The sequence below is a fragment of the Vigna angularis genome, chromosome 11 (genome assembly GCF_016808095.1).
Source record: "Vigna angularis cultivar LongXiaoDou No.4 chromosome 11, ASM1680809v1, whole genome shotgun sequence".
NCBI classification, from domain to species: domain Eukaryota; kingdom Viridiplantae; phylum Streptophyta; class Magnoliopsida; order Fabales; family Fabaceae; genus Vigna; species Vigna angularis.
In genome coordinates this window covers 1,186,740-1,208,430 of record NC_068980.1, presented here as the reverse complement: position 1 = coordinate 1,208,430, position 21,691 = coordinate 1,186,740, and the positions used below count along the sequence as shown (strand labels likewise).

Sequence of the window (21,691 nt, the reverse complement as noted above, 5' to 3'; positions counted from 1 at the left end):
CATGTGAATCGCAGAAGTTTATGACGGAAATGTTTTAAAGTAAACAATTGATAATTTTTTTGCTTTTACTATAGTCAAATTAATTGAAGCAGGCAGTATTTGGACATGGAATAAAGTATAAATTTGATTAATGCTTACAATTCAAACAGTTCATAAATAATAAACAAAGCGAACGGAAACAGCTGGTTAAGATTGAAATCATCACGATGTCAAAACAATAAGAAAAACATTCAGCTCATTTTACAGTTTCAAATAAAAAAATCAACATATTCAGTAAATTTTGTGATATGTACAGATGGACAACGGATAAACGAAGAAAGATTCGAACATCCTATTTTTCTACAAATAATACTTGGTGAGTATGTATAACCGGTGCAAAGATGTTGGGGGAGAAAAGAAAAAGGGTAACTAGGGCTGGTAAAAACACATCCTTTACCTTTTACTAGAGCGTAAAATCACACATGCTCAAGTATTACTTGATTTGCATTACCTTGGATCTCATCTTCAGAGTAGAATCCAAAGGTTTAATGATGTACACTTGCTTGAAAAGCTGCAACTTGAAGGGGATATTCATCTGAGATAAACTTTGGCTGTGTTGGTATCCGTTCTGACCTAATGAGTACTGGAGTCCCAGGCTGAAGGTGACTCTCCATTAGTTGTACCAACTTCTGTTTTACAAAGAGGGCATGATGCATTTATCTTTAACCATTTGTCAACACACACTACATGAAAAACGTGAGAGCAAGGTAACTCTCTAAGGTCATCATCATCTGCGTATTTTGCTAAGCAAATGCAACAAACCTGCAACAAATTCAGAAATTTACTCAGTTAAATTATTTTCCACCACATGTGAAGGATCACAAATCATAAAGATTGGCAACAAAGTCATTGGTCCATCCTTAAGAATTACTTCCACTCAGGTTCTACTTAAATCTAAAACTTGCTATTCGATCTTCTTTTGGCTGAAGGTAAGCATAGACTTTGAGGTAAATATTGTTAATTCATAACTTTAAAACAATATATATATATATATATATATATATATATATATATATATATATATATATATATATATATATATATATATATATATATATATAGTGACCCCCATTAAACTTACAGCGTCTTCTCCTGAAATAACTCGCTCTTTTTCTGTTCCCGCAGCCAAAATTCCACCCTCATCCAAAGCTGCATTGACATCCTGATCATCAACGTTTTCATTGTTCTTCAATTTGAACTTGAAGATTGGTAGAGCATTAATTGATTCCACTGTTGCTCCTCTATTATGAGAAAATTCCTCCCGAATGCCCAAAACAGAAATTATACAAGGTAGGCAGCAACAAATAGTTGCACAGAGTATAAATGGCATTGCATATCCGATACAGCTAAAGGTAAGAAAAACAATACATAATCTGCATGAAATGGCCAAGATTATTTGAAGATTCAAGATTGTAAAATACCGGCTGCGCAAAAACAGTGTGTTTAAGGTACCTATATAACTGTGGAGCATCAGAAGGAGAAGTGTGACCTCCAAAGATCCAAACATTTCCAACTACAAACCAAACTGCAAAGAAGCAATCCAAGGCCATCTTGAAATGGTCTACAAATCCATTAAGCCTGCAATTTAGCAAAGAAAAATTCTGTTCTTATTAGTGTGGTAGGAGTTCATTAAACATGATGAAATTAGACTGAGATTCAAGGTTTTGTACTCAGTTGAATTTATCATTAAATAAAATGACGAGTAAATAGTGTTACAACTTCAACATATTTCAAGGCTTCCTATCTTCCCCAGTCACCAAGTTCTAGTTGAATCTCGAAAAATATTTCATTTCCTCTGTAATTTAACAAGGAATTTATTAAATGTGGATAATATTAGGCAAGGTACTGTATAAGCTGGAATTTGACATCAATAACCTCAGAGGAAACAAGATGTCAATTCAGCCACTACAATTATACTCATTGTCATCAACAAAAAAAGATGTCGTAACTACTAAAGAATCTGCCGTCACATCTTGTACATTAATTTACCGCAAATATCCAAACTTTAAGTGACATTTTCACCATTGGTTCCAAATATAATATATGAATCTTTTAATTGAAAACTTGAACAACCAGATGAGGAGGATAATATATAATTCAGGACATATTAGCCCATGGTGAGTTATGAAACCTTGCCAGTGTCTCCAATATGGGGAGCAGAAAAACTAATAAGCACTCGTCCTTCTTCTACTCCTAATCATCTGAATCCTTGGCTACTTTGTTTCGAACTCCATCCCCCCCCCCCCCACACCACCCCACCAAATAAATAAAGTCAAATATATTGGACATTTTCAATCAATTGAAAACCACAATCCCAACTCCACCCATGATGAATTGGGCTGAAAGTACGTAAAAGGAATAAGGTTATTTGCATGTAAAACAATAAACTAATAGCGTATTCAAAAACCAGAGTTATTATTCCCACACCACCATCCCCCCCGAAAAAACAAATTGATGAGAGAGGGGCAAATAAAATCATACCTAGAAGTAAAGGCTCCAGGAATTATAGGGTTTCTTGTGGCTGATTGTGTAGCATTACCATTCTCCTCGTCTGAGACATGAGAAACATAGATAGCAGTATAGGTACGATCTGGAGGATTGCTTCCGGAAGATCCTTGAGATGGTTGAGAGGAATCTTGTTCATTGCTTTGATTACGGTTTCGAAAACGCCAATATAGAATGGGAAGTGTGGCAACACAACCAGATGCATAACCCACAATCCATGCAAATAATGGAGCTTGGGGATTTTCATTCCTGGACAGCGACAAAACGACTATAGATGCTATGATCTGACTCACAGTGACAAAAAGCTCAACAGAAATCCACAATCCAGAATTCAATGGACTCCGACCACGATGACCATATCCTTCACCTCTTCTTAGCGAAGCTGAATTTCTAGAGTTTAATCTGGATGCCGAAGATGAAGATGCTTGATGAGTGGAATCTTGTGTGTCCGCAGCTGGTTGATCTCCACTCTGCGGTAAATGCATTTCAGAGTGTTGATCAATATGGGAAGACATAGTTAGAGCTTCACCATTCGTAGTAATGTCAATTACGTGCTGACGACCATTATGATTTTCCGGTTGCTCCATCAGCAAAGGGTGTTGGTCAGTTTGGGTATTGGTACTTGAACCCAGAGAAGTAACATCCATTTAAATCACCAAAGTAAAACACGACAAGGCATAGATTGGTGGCAACAAAGTTTTCAGCCTGCACTATCTCCTGATTTGATACCTGATGACGGACAAATACCCCGCGATACTCCAATTCCAAACCTTAAGTTTTAAGATCTCACCGGCCTTGAAAGGGGGATTAACTTTATTCCTGATCAAGTAACCACACATACATAACTTTATATACTAAAATCTCACCACTCACTGATTCTATAAACTGTTTTATCTAAGGTAATCTATATGTTGAGAGTGAGAACACTATAATGCATTTTATAACAGTGGATATCTTGAATGTTATTAACACAATGATTTAGTTCCAATAACAACAGTAAGTAAAGTGAGACAAACATAACATTAGGAACTAAATCTGCGGTCATAGATAATTACATAGTTCATTAAAATTCATCTAAATCATCAAAGTAAAACACGATAAGGCATAGATTGGTAGCAACATAAGCACGCACCTTCTCCTGATTTGATTCCTGATGCCACTCAAATCCACCGAAATACTCCAAACAAAATGTGTAGAAATGTTGCCGGGACATGAAAGGGGTATTAACCTTTTTTCCTGATCAAGTAATATATTAAAATCTCACCACTTCCTAATCCTGTAAACTGTTTTATCCAATGAAATCTATATGTTTAAAGTGAGAAACAGTAGTACATTTTATGACAGTAGATTATCTTGAGCGTTATTTACACAAAGATCTAGTTCCAATAACAGCATGATGTAATGCCAATTCCAAAAAAAAAAAGTGCAGTAAGGGTTTGAATTGAGCATAAAATAAGGGTTTAAAGTGGGGCAAGTATGACATTAGGACCAAAATCCACGGAGATAAATAGTTACTAAAGTTAGGTAACAGTGAATTCAGAAGAAAATAGTTTTTTTCCAGAAACAGAAACCTAGTAAATCATAATTCCGATTAAAACACAAAACCCAATCCCAGCGCATCCGTTTCAGTGAGAAATTGTTGAATTTGCGTGTGCCATTATGACAACAAACAGTGTGATCCGCCCAACAGAAAAAGGAAAAAACATTCGACAGCGGAACCAAAATAAATCAAAAGAAAAGTTGAAGTTGCGGAAAGAAAAAAGGGAAACAGAGAGGAATGTGAATGCGGAGAAGAAAGTGTTCACCTGATTCAGCTCACGCAAACAAACGATTCCAAGCTCACTGTGGATGCCGTCTCTTTTGCTGCAGATTTTCGATTTTTACTAAACAAACAAAAACAGAACAAACGTATAATGAACCCAGAAATAATAATATATTATCGATAATTGAAATATTAATATAACGTCAGCAATGCCTTAACACGCCTCTGATCAAATAAAAGAAACCAAGCGGAAACACAGGCATGATGTCGTATGATCCCACGCTCGCTCTCTCTACCGTTCGATTTCAATAAACGCTTCCTTCGTCGTCGATGATGCAAAAGGAAGTTAATCCAACGACGTATAATATTTACGATGATAAGGCTCTCTTTTTTTTACAGATTATGTTATTAGATATTTGATCATTTGTAAAATAAGAAAACTCTATCATATTTTTTGTTTACGATAAATAATAAATTGAATATCGATAACTTGGTCCTACTGTTTTCACCTACATTTAAATTAATTAGATTTATATATATTTGATGAAAGTGAAGATTAATAATAGGACCATAATGGATCACTGAACGTGTATTTTTTTTATTAAAAACCATAAATTGAATTAGTTTATGTGATTTTATGCGATAATGTTTGGATCTTAAATTATTGAGATAATGGTTAATTATTATATATCCAAAATATTAGTTTTTTTGAAATGTAAAATTCTATTATTATTGTGTTCTTAAAAAGCGTTTCAAAATATGAAAAAAAAATTAGGTTTAATAGGTTCGGAGGTCCTTATATTTGTGGGTTCGTTTCAATTGGGTCCTCCAATTTTGAAAGTGATCAATTTGGTCCCTAATTTAACAAAATTGAGTCAATAATACCCTTTCTGTTAAATGTAATGGACGACGTTAACTTTTTAAACATGTGGCATGTTGAGGCATCCTTTTATTTGCAGGTTGCACAGTTTTATTTGAAGGATGCTTCAACATACCACATGTTTAAAAAGTTAATGTCGTCCATTGCATTTAACGGAAAGGGTATTATTGACTCAATTTTGTTAAATTAGGGACAAAATTGATCACTTTCAAAATTGGAGGACCCAATTGAAACGAACTCACAAATATAGGGACCTCCGAACCTATTAAACCAAAAAATTAAAATATTTTATACTTCAATTATTTATGTGAAATTATTAGATATAATAGAAACACTTCTTATCAAGAAAATTATTTGAAGAATTAAATATTTAAGATCTTTAATTACTTTTTTTTACTTTTTAGAAATAAAGCAAATCAATTTTATATTTAAAGATAAGATGAGAATGTTTTAACGAGAAAGACAAAGTAATCATCTTAGTCAAACAATAAGTTAAAATAGGATGTTTCACTAATGTTTATAATTTTATAAAACTATTGTTGTGGCTTTAAGAAAATGGTTGGGTAGTTTTGTTATCTTTAAGTACATATATTATAAAATTTTATAAAAATCCAAAGTTAATATAAAAGGATTTTTTTGTGAATTTAGTATATTACGTTATTTTTAAGATGCATAAATAATTTTTACTATGACGGGAAAGTGTAGTAAGATCCATATTTTAATTAATACTTTATTTACTGTTTTTTTTTTAGAAAAAAAAAATTATTATTTTATTTTTATGATTTAGGGTCTTTTGTAATGTTCAAGGTTTTTAAATTTTATGTTATGTCAATATACTCGAATAAAAATCTATTGGAATTTAACTAATAATGATAATAATTTTATGCATTTTAAAACACTAATTGCGCCTAAACATCACTGTTATTGATATTAATTGGCATAAATTCAATTAAAAGTTTCGCATAACCTGATTACTTCATTAATTTCAGATAACCTATGTATTGTTTCACATATATGTATGAATAACAAAAGCACGTTGGGCCGTAAACGGCCCAGTGAATTGGACTATAATCCAACAAACCAACAAAAATAAAGCATTTTTTCGTACATTACGTGGGTTTTGATGGGCCGATGGAGAAAAATCTGAAGGAAGTGGAGGGGTGGAATACACATTGCACAGTTTACACCACAAATGGCTACTGTACACAATGGAGGGCCCCGATAAATATGGAACATGTGCATCATCTGTATGACAAGTGGCGGAAAGCCCAAGCCCATTATGGGCCCACTTTCTGTCGATTATAATCATCACTTCCCGGAGTAAATGGTTATTGTTTGAAGCCATCTTTTTCAAACTGAAGCCACTTTCAAATTACCCATTCAGATATTTTTCCACATTTATTTGACTTTATTTTCATTTATTGATTTACTTCTTCATTTATTACTGTCAAAGCCTATGATAAATATATGCTATGATATATAAGAATGGTTTTATTTAAAGTTTATTTAAGTTTTTAAATTTTATGTTAGGTTAACATATTTTAATAGAGGTCTTAAATTTATAATTTTAAATGTAAATTTTATAATAAAAATACATTTATAGTCTTAGAGTATCTCGAATGTAAGAATAATAAGTTTAATATTTAAATCTTATAAGATACTCCCGTTCAAATATTCTGACACGGCAATAAATTTAAAATACATATAACATAAAAACAAAAGGAAAATTATTAAAAGAACTCTTGTGTTAAAAAAATATAAACAGAACAAAATCATTCACAATAATCAATAATAAAAATACTAAAATTAAGTGTTTTTATGTTAAAATGTAAATAACGTTATTAAATGATATTTTATAAGATACCTGCACTGAAAAAAAAATATACATATAAAATCTAAAAAAAAAAGTAGCATACTATAACTCACAAAAACAAAATTAAAATATGACATTATAATGACTTGTATTCCAAGAAATATATTAAGGATACAATGTCAGATTTAAACCATAAAAAATCATTGTTAAAAAAGGATGTGCATGTCACATATAATAAAGTATAACATATTAGTTCATGGAAAACAATTTTTGTTAGATAATTATATAGAAATAATGTATGACAACATGTTTTCACACACATACATATAAATATATACATATAATAATTACTATTATAATATAATAATAATAATATTTTGATAAATGTAAGATGTAACGTTCCAAGTTATATATAAATATATAATATAGCAATTCACATTTTTAATATAAGAGAACAGTTAGAGTAAGACGGTAAATAAAATATTAATGTTACAGTCATCCCAAATTTAGTCATAATTTAAAACTTTAAACGTATTAGAGTATTTCAAAATAAAAAAAAACAACTAAGAATCCTAACTAGACTAAGCTACAACATCATCACCATCCAAGGCATGCTCCAGGGGTACCTCATCCACCTCTGCTCACATCCAAGTGGATGATCATTGCAAAAGAAAAACACACACAAGCAAAACACAAACACAGAAGCAAGGGTGAGCTAGATATACAAAAATCATGTTATAACACTCATATACAACATGCAAGTTTAATTCAAAGTTAATGAATCATACAACACCACTTGTTACACTTTACACTTGACTCGTCCGGACTTAGAATGATTGTCGAGCTATGGCGGGTCAAGCACTCGTGGTGGCCTCTACTGCTTTGCAAAGTCATTGCCAATGGGTTTCACCCTACCACACTCACGAGGTTAGTCCGTTATCACTCACCTTGGGCCATACTGGAAGCACCCAAGACTAGGACCTCCTACTACTACTCACGACATGGTTAAATCCTCTCTACTTGAGAATGATTGACCATTGTAGTTTCAGAATAACCCCCAAGACTGAGTTACCATGCAAATCATTCTAAAACACACCAAGGGCACCACCATGGATTCTCTCCTTGAAGATCATAGAATTACGTCCAATAATCACACTTGTTACTTTCAACCACCAAACATGTCTCATACATTCACATACTTTCAATATAATCACATTACCACCATCATACTATGCATTCCAATCATTCCACACACTTAATTCACCCAAAGCAAGAGCAAAAGAGAAATCTGGACTCAAAAGATTCGCTCAGCACACACCATTCGCAAGGCAAGACAGGATCTTCTCGTACAGCGCACCCTCACTCGCAAGGCGAATTAACTCGCTGAGGTGCCAGACCTCATGTCTCTCGCCTAGCACACCCCTTTCATTCGCTATGCGAATTAACTCGCTGAGGCTACATGCCTCAGGTCTTCTCGCATAGCGCACCCAGGTCACTATGCGAGGGCTTAAACAAATAGCACACCCCCAAACCTCTTCGCTTTGCGCCCCTGTCGCCTTTCGAATTAAAATGACAGTGACTCCAGGCCATCACCAATCGCACAGCGACAGGATTTGCTATGCGAATCACCAGACAAAGAGCAGTACTCTCCAGTCATTCGCACATCGCACCAACTCGAACAGCGAATGACCCAGACAGTGAGCACTATCTATAGGGACTCGCTATGCGAGACAACTCGCATAGCGACTCTGCATCATCTACAGAACGCAAATTTTGCAGAATCATGCACTCACACCAGCCCTTACCATTTCTAGGCCTTTTCTCCAATTTCTAACACCTCTAATTCTTGTTTTACACCTAATTAAACTTGTCTAGATGATTATAAACGTTCCTACTACAATTCTAAAGTGATTTGGACTCAATTTCTACTCTAGAACACCAAAATCAACAACTTAGGGACCCAAATCCAATTCAAATACTTGTAACTCGTTTTAGACCAGTTTGAGGTTCCTAACAAGTCAAAATTGACCTATCTGAGCTACCCAAACAGCCTAATTGCACTCAAGACCTCCAATACCCAAAATCACTACCTCACTTCCTCTCAAAGTAACCCAAAACTCTACTAGAACACTAAGTTTTCTATTTTATCAGTATTACAACATATTCTCACCCTAAGCACTCCCAACATGATTAATTACAGAAATTAAAGAATCCAAAATTGTTTACAATCATCACATTCCAGTTTCACAAATTGTACAGTCCAACACATGCAACTAAATCTTCCCAAATCAAAATGCAATACCAACAGCACAGCAGTACAAAACTCAGCATACATACATCACATGCAAGTAATTTAAAACGTATCCTTGCTCCCCTTACCTTGGAGTTGAACAACACAACTCACTAGAATGCCCTAACAGTACCTCGAGTTGTGAGAACTCAACAAAACCCATACAGAACACCACATTGGTGATAGGAACAACTCTTAGAGCTAGAATGGAGTGAAAAAAATGAAAAAGATGAAAGCACAAGACACATGCAACCAGCAAAGATTTCATGTGCTAGGTTCGTGAACAAAGAAGAGGTTGCATGCAGGGACTTACTAACCTAAGACCCGAAATGAATCAGTCCGTTTTGAAGCTTTCTACGTTGTGGACGTTTGGGCGCCGCCTGATCGGAGATCCACTGGCTCAGTGAAGAGGAATGGAAGAGAGAAGACAGAGATGTGCTAAAGAGAAGACAGAAAAAAAGAATAGCTGAGCTTTTAGAGAAAAAAATGAGATTTGGTTAATGAACCAGTATATCTGAAAATGGATTTTTAAATGCAAAATTTCTGATTTTATTAACTTAATTACCCTATTAACTTCCTAATTCATTTTCTGGTTCTTACATAAGATCTACATGTTATAAAATGTCTACTGTAAGATATTGATATAAGATTTAAAACCGAGTTATATTAACAAAATTTTATTTTTATATCTTAAAAATATTAATAATTAAATAAAATATTAATTAAAGTGTAAGGATTATAAGACTTTTTTTCTATTAGAGTGAAAATTACATAAATACTATTAAAGTGATGTGATGGAGTGAATTTACCATAAAATAAATTAAAACCCAATATATAATAGTTCCTGCAATAGATGAAAAATGTATTTTGACTAAAATAGAAGATATATAAGATATTTTTGTTTGGAATACATGAAGAAGCTGCTTCGAATGTATTATTGTTACTAAAGAAACTAAATTACATTCATCCACAGTTTTGGTTTAATTGAAAAACAGGGATCACATTCCAATCATCAATTAAGTAATAATCATTGAATATTCCGCTGCACTATCAGTTTAAACAAGTACATAATTTAATTTCCAAATACATGTACATTCTTTACTTTTACTTTTATTTTACTTTCCTATACTTATTAAGTTAAAAAATTATAAATTTTGGTACATATTAAAATTGAATCTGGTCTATTAAATTGTGATTTTGAATTGTATTTGAATTTAGTTTAATTTATATTTCAGTTAAAAAAATTAATTAAAAAAATTATAATTAAATGAGTTAATCTATTTAATCCATTAATTTGTGTGATGAACAATATCAAGTTTGAATATTTTTGAATTTGTTAATGTCATCTTGTAATTGTTCACCAAAAATGACTTGAATCAAATTGGATTAAATGACTTATTTTGAAAACTTTAGTTATTATTTTTATTTTATTTTGTGGAGTCATTATAATGGTTTCTTTTAATATTAATGATGTTAATTAACTTGTTATTATGTTGTCAGGTTTTGGTGATGATGTAGAATAATTAAGGGCCAACTGGAAATGGACTTGGTAGGTTTGAATGTGTGGTCCATTTCTACAATAATTTCAATGTTAATTTCTTTCATTCAAACATGTACTTTGAAGGACAAAAATTGTTTTAAATTTTCAGTATTATATTTGTTTAAAATTATAATTTAATCTGAATAGTTAGTGTGGACTTTCAATATTGACTTTTGCTGTGGGAATTAGGGAAATAAATAAGACTTTACTTTTTATTGAAAAACAACAGCAGTTATAGGAACAGGATGTGAGATGTTAATAAAAAAACCTAGGAAATATGTAAAAGTAAAGCAGGGACACCAAAGAAAATGTCTTTAAAGTGTGTGTTGGTTAAAGCAAGAATAAACATGTTTATTTGTCGTCAAAATGAGGATAATATGAATAAAGCAAGAGGAGAAATTGAGAAAAACAAGCAATTAAAAAATGGTCAACTATGGTGTGCATTAATTCCCCAGGTTTTTCATATTTTCTTCAGTTTTTCCCTCTGATATTACTCAACCTCTTGTTACTTCTACGCTTCTAGATACAACATGTTTCATAATTTTCAAGTCACATCACATATTATATAGATAATGTCTTTTTCCTTTTTTTTTTTTAATTTCCCGTTTGAATGAATGTTAGAAAATGGGAAATACACGAAAGAAGACAACAGTTAGTAGAGTGAAAAAAAGTATATAGTTTATATGGATATTCAAATATGGTAACAAATTTTTTAATATCAGTTACTTGTAAAATATTAAAACAAAAAATTAATATATATTTTATTAAGTTAAATTTAATTAAAATTAAAATAAATTTATATTTTATTAGTTAAAATTAAAATTAAATTTATATTTAATTTAATATATATTATATTTATATATATTTTTTATTTTATTTAAATTTTATTTTAAAAATTTATAAAATATATTCTTTTAAATATTTGTTGGTATTACGAGTTTTAAAGTATTTGTCGATATTTTTCAAACAAATATAAGTGTGTTTTTTTTTAAAAGTAACTTATAAAAACTATTTATATTTAATTCGACCATCTATATTTGATTCGATTCGTTGTCATTTTTTATTATAATTCAAAAATTGTGTTTAAGTGATAAATTATTTAAATGTTGATTCATATAGTTATTCTATAAATACATTTAAATACTAAGATTACATGTTAACATGAGTTTGTTTATAATAAACCTACAATTGTCAAGAACTAAATGAAATACCAATAGTAAGATTTTTGAAGTTAAAGTAAAATGTAATTTGAAGGCATCCATAAAATGTTGTTTATAGTTTGATTTAAATATGTTTCTGTCTAAATTTTGGACTAATTATATTAAAAAATTTAAATAAGAACAAACGTTTTTTTTATATAGTGAAAACTTATAAAGTTATTAAGAAATGAATTTATATATAAAAATCGACTTAATAAATAATAAACACTTTTTCTTTGTATGTAAAATTAGTAAAATAAACACTTATTCTTTTCTTTCAGAGACTGATGTACCCTTTTAAACAATAAGTTTAAAACGAAGAGCATCTTTTGAGAGTTCCAAAGCCCCAGTAACTTTGCTGTTTGGAATATCTTTAGATAATACAGGACAAGACTTTCTTTAAAATTTAACGTTAATCCAAAAATGAAATACGCAACAACAGAAAGTATATTGTTGGTTTAATTAAGCTATATATTATGGTAATTTGGGGTCGATGAAATTACAATGAAATGAGACTAAGGAAGAAGTGCATCACGTGTGGCTTTGTCCTCCCTTTTCCAAACATATGCTCGGTTGTGGAGGGACACTTCATTTAAATAATAACAATTAACATTTCAAAATAATATATTCATAGGTTATTATATATAAAATATATATAAAATAATATCATTAGATTTAATACTCTCACATTATTTAACAAGATCAAATATAATTTAAATACCTTTTTTCTTTTTATTTATGTTTAAAAATAAAATTATAATAGAGTTTTATGTTTTAAAATAAACAATATCTCATATATATTATTGATTTCATATATATATATATATATATATACATAGATTTATCTTAACAATATTATTTGATAGATCTAAAATTAGAACGGTAACATGCATTTTTTAAAAACACATTTGTATATTTTTGAATAACCACAACAATGGTTGTCGCATAATAATATATGATAGTTTAATTTTACATTCATTTAATACATAATAAAATGATGATAAAAAAATAAATTTTTGTATTTTTTTCGAAAAAAAGTAAAAAATAAGAAATATATAATATTAAATAAATATACAAATTTTATGTGTCAACGTATTATTTCTCGCATAATAATGTCTTGTTGAAAAGTAGATTTTTCAACCTAGATCTTCACATGTCTTGTTTCTATTGTAAATATACTTTGTTAGGATAACTTAAAAAATTCAACATTAATAAAATATGACTTTTTTAATAAAATTTAATGTATATAGGTTTTAATCACACGTCACTCAAATGTTTCTTTTATTTAATGGTGAAATTTTCATTTCGCATTTAAATTCGTAACAACTTTTTTTACATATATAATTTAAATTCTGTAAATAAAATTAAAAAAATCAATGGGATGGAGGTCTGGTTGTGTATTCTCGACCAATTTATTTATCTAATATACTTTTGAGATTCGTGTATACAAGGACATAATAAAACAGACGTGAAAAATAATTACGTTTGTCAAGATCTTTTGTATAATATTAAGTACGCAACAAAAAACATAAAGAATCATCAGAAGATCAATGGAATACATTATTTCATCAAATATAATTAGTACCTTCTAAAATTATATGGTAGGTCTTATTTGATAAAGTCCAAGATATTTGTTTGGATCTCTCCAACATATATAATTGTATTCAACAATTTATAAGAGAATTTGAAGTCTAAATAACTATCTATATCATATATTTTAGTTTTGTCGAGGTTCAAGTAACTTAATTCTTACTGTCAACACTTATTTGTGATGGATTAAAAACAAATGTAATAGTATAACTTAAAAGTTAAAAATAATTTTTAGAAAATAATAATAAAATGATGTATATTTACATTCATTTGATACATATATAAAAATTAAATAATTATAAAAAACTAATTTTTTACATTTGTAAAAAAATTACATTTTAAAAAAATCAAATAAATGTAAATTTTTTTTGTCATAACATATCATTTATATATTACTAATAACAATAACCTGACTTTACGTTTAAAATTGATATATTTATCTACATAATTTTTTTATATTTATTTGATACTATATTTTCTTACTTTTAACCTAAGAAATAATATTTTAATATACGTAAAATTTTTACGTTCATTTGATATAATTTTTATTATCTTTTACTTTCTTTTTTTCAAAAAAATATAAAAATTTGTTTTCTTATAATATTGTATGTGAAATGAATATAAAAATATCTCATCATTATTTTTTCAACTTTTTTTTTCTTGTAAAAGTACCAAACTTTACTTTTTATAGCAAATTTATCTTTATATTATATATAAATGAATATAAAAATGTGTCCATTGTACCGTTACATTTTACTTTTTGACATAGAAACGTGTGGTCTAGAAATTCCTAAAATGAAAGACATGCATACTCAAAATGGCATCAGAACATGCCGAAAGTGGAAAACCTATAATCTCCATTAACATTAGTAGATGCTGTAATCAATTGTTCCTAAAGCACGCGCTAATTGCATGAAGCATATATTAAACTCGTAAGTGAAAAATAAACACTGAACTTAATTAGTATTTAGCAATATAAATATTCTGTTGTAAAATTGATGTAGCCTTGGGATTACCACCCTGAAAATAATTAAAGATTCAAACAGGGAAATATGCATGCACACTAAAGTCGAAAAATACTTTGAAAAGTTTTAGATTTTCCTAAACCCTAATTAACAACGAGACGTCCCTTTGATCAGTCATAGTGCTCCATGCTTGAGACAATGTATCTTCCATCAAATTGGCTTGTTTAAAATTCTTTGATTCTGACGTATATTTAATAATTCAGATTAGCTATTTAATTGCAGTTAGTTAAGATTCATTACCCTAGCGTATTATAAACTGCATGTTCTTTATTTAGTCTTTGAAGAACGTGGTTCCCTTCAACATCATTCGTCCTTACATTAATTGACTGAATTTTTTTAATTAAAAGTTATTTATGTATAACGATTTCCCCAATCAGGAAAAGATAACGGATTTGTCTTAAATATTATTTAAATCATGCATGTTACCAAGCATTAATAATCTGTTTCATATAACTAATACTACTTCTTTATCTGAAAAAAGGATATTATTTTTAATATTCTGTGGGCACATAATTGGTCGCCTGTGTATATATTATATTCATGTCAGATGATAAACTCTTTAATGTCTTTTGACTGTGTCATTTTTTATAAAACATATTATTAAATTAATTTACTTCACTTAAATCTATATACGAAATAGTTTACATAGATCAAAATTGTTGTTGTATACATTTCTCATATATTTTAAAATATAATTATTTAATTGTCCAATAATAGTAATAATGATTTAATTTAATAAATTTAACATGAATGATCATAACTATATAAAATTATATTATAATCATTAAATCAACAGAATTTGTTTTTATAGAACGTTATTGGTAGTATAATATTTAATAAAATTATATCAATGTAATTTGATGCATCATATATATATATATATATATATATTATACAAGAATTTAGTTTATTACATTTAATCTCAACAAATAGTATTAGCTCTATAGTGGATAACCTAGGTCATATAAATTAAAAAGATAATGAAAAAATTAAAACAAAAGAGAAATACACGTTAATTCTCCAAAATTCTTGAGAGTTAGTTTCATGTTATAATTATGTCTTTCCTTCATATCAACATCTTAAATCCATATATCCTCTCTCTATCAAACCAAGGGACATAACACCATGGATGAAAATTAAATCAAGAAGAAGTGGAAAAATTTCCCAACATCCCAAACAACCAGTAAAGTATCTCACTCGCTCTAAGTGGAGATAACTCGTAGAAAGAAGAAAATGTCCTCAAATTCTCACAATAAATATAAATAAATAACTCATTTTGACATGTCAGTAAGGTTACCGCTTAACATCGTATCTGCTCAACATCATTAAATAAAATGTAAAACAACATCTCTATCAAATCATCGCTAAGTAGTACCGCTACATAATAAAACTTAACCCTTAGGTTAAAGGATTGTGAAAACATGGATTATATTTGATGGGGGAATAGTTTAGTGTTGGTACAAGTCGATAAACACACATGATGTTAGGGTAAAGTTATTGAGAAAAATTAGAAGGTAGTGTTGCTTTTGTATATGGTGTCTCCGAAAGGTGAGAATGTTTAACCTTAAAATGGTTGATATAATTGTGACTTACGCCCTTTTAATAAGTTTTTTGAGTACGTCCCAAGTGTTCCCTGGACCGAGGAATAGTTAAGTTTGACTCAGAATTAGCTGTGATCCTTCTCAATCCAGAGAGAATTTGGTAGGGTCCTACATATACTTTACTCTTTCATTATTATGCCCCCTACATCATCACGATCATGTTTCTCACAAATCACACGCATCACTATGCCTTTGCATTGCTCATCATCATCTGATTTTCCTCCCTATACACACAATAATTAGATCAAACATCTAATTATACATGTCCTCAACCATCCATATATATATATATATATATATATATATATATATATATATATATATATATATATATATATATATATATATATATATACATGCCTCGTTAAATTTCATATCTACTACTGTCCATCCAATAAGAAAGAACAATTCTCTCTTAATTTAATAACAATATTAAATAATTATTTATACCCACTTTGGCTTTTAAATAACATTTCTACATTGAATAACGTACACTCTTACAAAAGTATTGTATGTTAGTTAAATATAATGAGAATTTGTCAACTCTTATAAAGTAAAATAATTTATTATTTAGTTTTGACTGTCAACATATATAAAGTCTTTGTTTTGGAAAAAAATTATATGAGGATTATGTAACAATTATAATTTAAATTAATAATAAAATTGGATTATAAGATTTTCACTTAATCGTTATTCATGTTCTATTGTTCTTTGTTAATTTTGATAAATGAATACATACTACGTCTCTTTATATGTAGAACTTTTCATAATTTTATCTACGATATATCCCATCAATTGTCTCGTTTTTCAATATATTTTTTTAATAAAGTATCCTATCAAGATGATAGAGGAAATGTACAAGATGAAGAAGAACTTATACACTTGCAGTACCAACCAATTGATGAGTGAAGCAAGAAAGTCATACCTGAAGAGTGTGCTCTTGCAAACCAACCCTAGCGCAGAGAAACCGGAGGATGGAGGCAAACTGAGATGTGCACAGTGAAGTAGAACGCACAGAAAAAAGTAATTGCAAGTTTGAGAGAAGAATCTAGAATGCAAAATATTATCGATGGTATGATGATATGTTACCGTCACTACAAATAAGTAAAATAAAAAGGAAAAAGTAAGATGCCGCAAGCCCTGAAGACCCAATTACTAACATTATCATATCCTTAATTATTTTAAAATATTCACATCTTTAATTATAATATATTCAATAAACAATCATTTTAGTTTTTACTTCTCAAAATTATATTAGGGTTGCTTTTGTGAATAAAACACGATTTTTATCAACTGAATTTTTTTAGTTATTATGAAAAAAATATCAACATTAAAAGTTCACTAAAAAATGGTACGCGCTTTGTTTTTTAATCATGACCATTCTAACATTTTTAGCTGTCTACATTTACAATTTATATATATTTTTTCTAATATAAGATTTCTCATTTGATACGCTATCTAAATTGAATTTTATTATTACAACTCATTCCAACTATTTTAATATTTAATAATTGTAGTGGGATAATTTCATCTCAAAATTCATCGTTCGATTGAATTTTTGTTATGTAGATTTTATATATACATTTTTTCTTAGTTTAAAATTACTTTAACTCTGTTAATGTAATTTATAATTTTAAAATATATTATTATTATGAACCTCTCTCCATTACATAAATCAAGAAAAAAAATACAATTTAAAGATAAAATCATTTAAATATTTTGTGGTTATTCAGTTTTTAAATAAATTTCTTGATTTTAAAGTGTCCATTGAAAATGATGTTAAAATATGAGGTTATTTTGAAAAGTATGAAAATGTTAAAAAGATAGTTATAATTGATAAAAGGTGGGGTATAAATGATTTGCAAGAGGTTATATTATAGGGTTTGAGGAAGAAATGAGATCACATGGGTTGTTCCCAGTAAGCAGATCAGACGGACAGGATGAAATGGAAGGAAATGAGAAGTGGTATAATATGTCTCCATGCCTTGTCCACCTTATGCTGCTTCTCTGTAATGGTTTTTGCGGGGGAACATTTCGTCCCCACATTTGTTTCTCATCTCACCGACCACCTCCTACTTCACCCTCTCATGCTTCAACTCCTTTTTATATATATATACACACACTTGACAACCTCTTTTCTTCATACACTACCCTTTTCTTTCGTTAATTACTTTGCCTTTTTCAATGGAGAAAGAAGATCTTGGCCTTGAAATCACCGAGCTCCGGTTGGGCCTTCCCGGCGCCGCTGCGGAGAACAACACCGACAAGGACAAGAATAAGAACAAAAAGAGGGTCTTCTCCGACATTGAAGGTGAAAACAGCTCCTCTGAAGATGGCAAAAAAGAAACCAAGAATCAAGTTGTCGGGTGGCCTCCGGTTTGCTCCTACCGCAAGAAGAACACCGTCAATGAACCTAAACTCTACGTTAAAGTCAGCATGGACGGCGCTCCTTTCTTGCGTAAAATCGATTTAGCCATGCACAAGGGATACTCCGACTTGGCCTTCGCCTTGGACAAGTTCTTCGGTTGCTACGGAATCGGTAAGTCAGTCACCTTTTTCTTTCTCATACCCAGAAATATTGCTTTTCGTAAGTTGTCTAGACATGGTTAAGGTTTATGAAAGAAACATGCAATTTAAGATTCTCTTATGTGTGTATGTATAACCACCAATGTTAAAGCAATATAGGGTTAAGACAGAATGTCAGAAGAAGATTAGAAGGGTTTTGAACTCAAACAAGTGAAGGTTTAAGAACTTCATTAGAAAATCTACAAATAGAGATGCCAATCGATCCATGTTAATATTAATTTGAAGCCACGTGAATGGATATAGGGAAATTAATATAAGTTTTATCCTTCGATGTTATTTTCCAAAACTTCTTAGAGTTTGTTAATTTTAAAATCGAATTCTATTAAATATTTTAGAAGGGAGACAAAGAGGGACAAATTGGAAGTGATCACTATGTAGAATAGTTAGACATTCTCCTAAATTAATATGTATTCTGAAAGACTCTATAGATGACAGAGAATCAAGCCTGATAGCTCGATTTATTAATCTGTATGCTTGAAAATTCTTAATCAAATAACATCATCATCAGTTCCAAATATTTATATATTCGCTACTGCGTTGTAATTTAAAATTTAAAAAATATATATATATATATTATATATGGAGAAGATTTTGATTATAAATATTGTTGACAGGCGAAGCGTTGAAGGATGCGGAAAATGCTGAACACGTTCCCATATACGAGGACAAAGATGGCGACTGGATGCTGGTTGGAGATGTTCCTTGGGAGTAAGTCCTTTTTGGCCCCCCTTCTATATAATTTATTAAGTCCTTTTATTCCTTACACAAAATTACTTTAACATATCAATAACTTCAAATTCATGATCTGATTTTGTTCCTCAACTCTTCCCACACAAAAATGAACTTAATAAAACTGTTAGATTGATGTAAAGATTTGAAATTTCCGTTCTAAAAATATGAATCTGCGTTTGTTTTAATTTGGGTGGGAGCATCAATTCATGTTTCAAGAGACAGAACGTGTTGAAAACGAGTCAAGTAAACCACAAGTACTTGTGCGTGTCTTCCACTGTGTCCGTGTTAGCTCAGCAAAAGCCATACCAAACACTCAATGCCTGCATTGCATAGACCACCAACTTTGATTTCGTTAATTTCGCTACTTTATTAATTATCTCTATTAACGATGACTGTTACCTGCTAATTACGATTATGTAATGCATTACTTTCTAATCTAATCATGGGTCAAATAAACAATTAGTCCCACCAAATTTAAAGGGTAGTCGAATTGGTCAGTGATTTGATCGCAGAACAAGTTTGGGAGAATAATTTTGTAGTCCCCCAACACAGCACTTGATTAGACATGTGCCGATTATGTTGTCGATTGACCTAATTAATTAATTAGTTCTACTTAATCTGTATGCTAAGTATCATTATCCGAAACAATTACAAAAAATGATCTTGGATCATATATTGCCGACATGCGTGAATCCCTCATTATGATAATGTTGGGCACATCAACATGGGAAGGGTGGGGGATACACACTAATTAAAGTTGTAGCCTCACCAAAAAAAAGGCAAACCTTTAGTGGTGGATACATTTCCCCATGATCATAAAATGTTCCAGAAAAAAGTAAAAATAAAAAAATTATAATCTTTTTTTTTTTAAATTTCTGGGTTTTAAAATTTGTGCAAGTATGCATATATATATATATATATATATATATATATATATATATATATATATATATATATATATAAAGGTGTTGATATAGAAAGTGGGAGTTTTGCAGGATGTTTAGGGAGTCATGCAAGAGATTGAGGATTATGAAGAGATCAGATGCAAAGGGGTTCGATCTGCAGCCAAAAGGGTCTTTAAAGGGATTCATAGAAGGCGTGAGAAAATGAAAAGCATAGATAAAGAAGCAAAGAAGATAGGCTTCTAATTGATATGTCGTACACGTTTTGAAGACAAAACAAGTTTCATATGTTGTCGTTTTATTATATTTGAGGAAGCAACATTTTATAGTATGGTGCATGAACCAGACTTGTGTCTATGATAAGGCCTAAGAATGCTGTTTAATGAAATAGGGATTCAAAAACTCATCGTTTTAGTATATGTCTTGTCATATTTGTTAATATTTTGCAAATTACACCAAACTTATTGTCCATTCATTTTTCTCCTAATTTCCTTTTAATTTCTCATACTTATCTTTTTTTAATTATTTCTATATCGTATGACCAACCGGTCTATTGTTGACCGTCCGAACAATAACAATTAACGTTTTTAAAAGAATAGTGATGAGTTGTTTTCAATCTCAAGCTACTACAAATTGGACGACTTTTCAATAAGTTTATCAGTCATATTTTTATTAGACACTAACATGGTAAATCAAACATATTTACAAATAAAACACATTTATAGATTGATTTTTTCGATCTTTTGAGATATGACTAGGTCAATTCTAATTAAATGTTCACTTCGAAATCTATAAATAGAGATAAAAGTAAGATATAATAATTGTATTTATTGTAAATTTAAGACAACCAATCATATATATAACTGACTTTAATTGTTGAAGTGTTTGATAGTATCCATTCACTAAGTCTGGAGTTTAGAAAGAAAGAAATGAAGATAATTTTATAACAAAAACTTAAAACAACATTAGAAAAATAAAAGAAAAATGTGAAAGAATATTTTAATTGTGATTCTCGACTCCACACCTTAATAATTTTAAATTTTCATATCTATAAGTTATATTAGCTGATTAATTTGGTTAAATAATCTTATATAATTAAGTGAGTGACTGTGTTGTGAAGGTAGTGTGATTGATGAGAATATGAGAGTTTGGTAGAAGGGATTAATTCACGTGAACACAGCATGACACGAGCGCAAAAAACGAACACTAGCTTAATCCTAGCATAGG

At 30.0% G+C, this 21,691-nt stretch overlaps 2 protein-coding genes across 2 annotated transcripts; one reads left to right on the top strand and one right to left on the bottom strand.

The window, feature by feature from the left end:
• Positions 1-162: 162 nt before the first annotated feature.
• LOC108334388 (E3 ubiquitin-protein ligase At1g63170) lies at positions 163-4,522 on the bottom strand. The gene is made up of 6 exons (XM_017570204.2): positions 4,350-4,522; positions 3,677-3,780; positions 2,521-3,363; positions 1,492-1,617; positions 1,121-1,412; positions 163-801 (listed from the first exon to the last, which is right to left on the bottom strand). Exons 3-6 carry the CDS (start codon positions 3,189-3,191, stop codon positions 613-615), a joined length of 1,278 nt encoding a protein of 425 aa, XP_017425693.1. The 5' UTR covers positions 3,192-3,363; positions 3,677-3,780; positions 4,350-4,522; the 3' UTR covers positions 163-612.
• Positions 4,523-18,248: 13,726 nt separating this feature from the next.
• On the top strand, positions 18,249-20,939 carry LOC108334290 (auxin-induced protein 22C). Its single transcript, XM_017570049.2, has 3 exons — positions 18,249-18,783; positions 19,445-19,538; positions 20,558-20,939. Exons 1-3 carry the CDS (start codon positions 18,429-18,431, stop codon positions 20,670-20,672), a joined length of 564 nt encoding a protein of 187 aa, XP_017425538.1. The 5' UTR covers positions 18,249-18,428; the 3' UTR covers positions 20,673-20,939.
• The last annotated feature ends 752 nt before the right edge of the window (positions 20,940-21,691 follow it).

Coding starts and splice junctions, on each gene's coding strand:
- LOC108334388 (XM_017570204.2), bottom strand. CDS start 3,191: ATGGATGTTACTTCTCTGGGTTCAAGTACCAATACCCAAACTGACCAA. Junction 1,413..1,491: donor GATGCTCCACAGTTATATAG/GTACCTTAAACA, acceptor CATTTCATGCAG/ATTATGTATTGTTTTTCTTA. Junction 802..1,120: donor TTATTTCAGGAGAAGACGCT/GTAAGTTTAATG, acceptor AATTTGTTGCAG/GTTTGTTGCATTTGCTTAGC.
- LOC108334290 (XM_017570049.2), top strand. CDS start 18,429: ATGGAGAAAGAAGATCTTGGCCTTGAAATCACCGAGCTCCGGTTGGGC. Junction 18,784..19,444: donor CTTCGGTTGCTACGGAATCG/GTAAGTCAGTCA, acceptor TATTGTTGACAG/GCGAAGCGTTGAAGGATGCG. Junction 19,539..20,557: donor GTTGGAGATGTTCCTTGGGA/GTAAGTCCTTTT, acceptor GGAGTTTTGCAG/GATGTTTAGGGAGTCATGCA.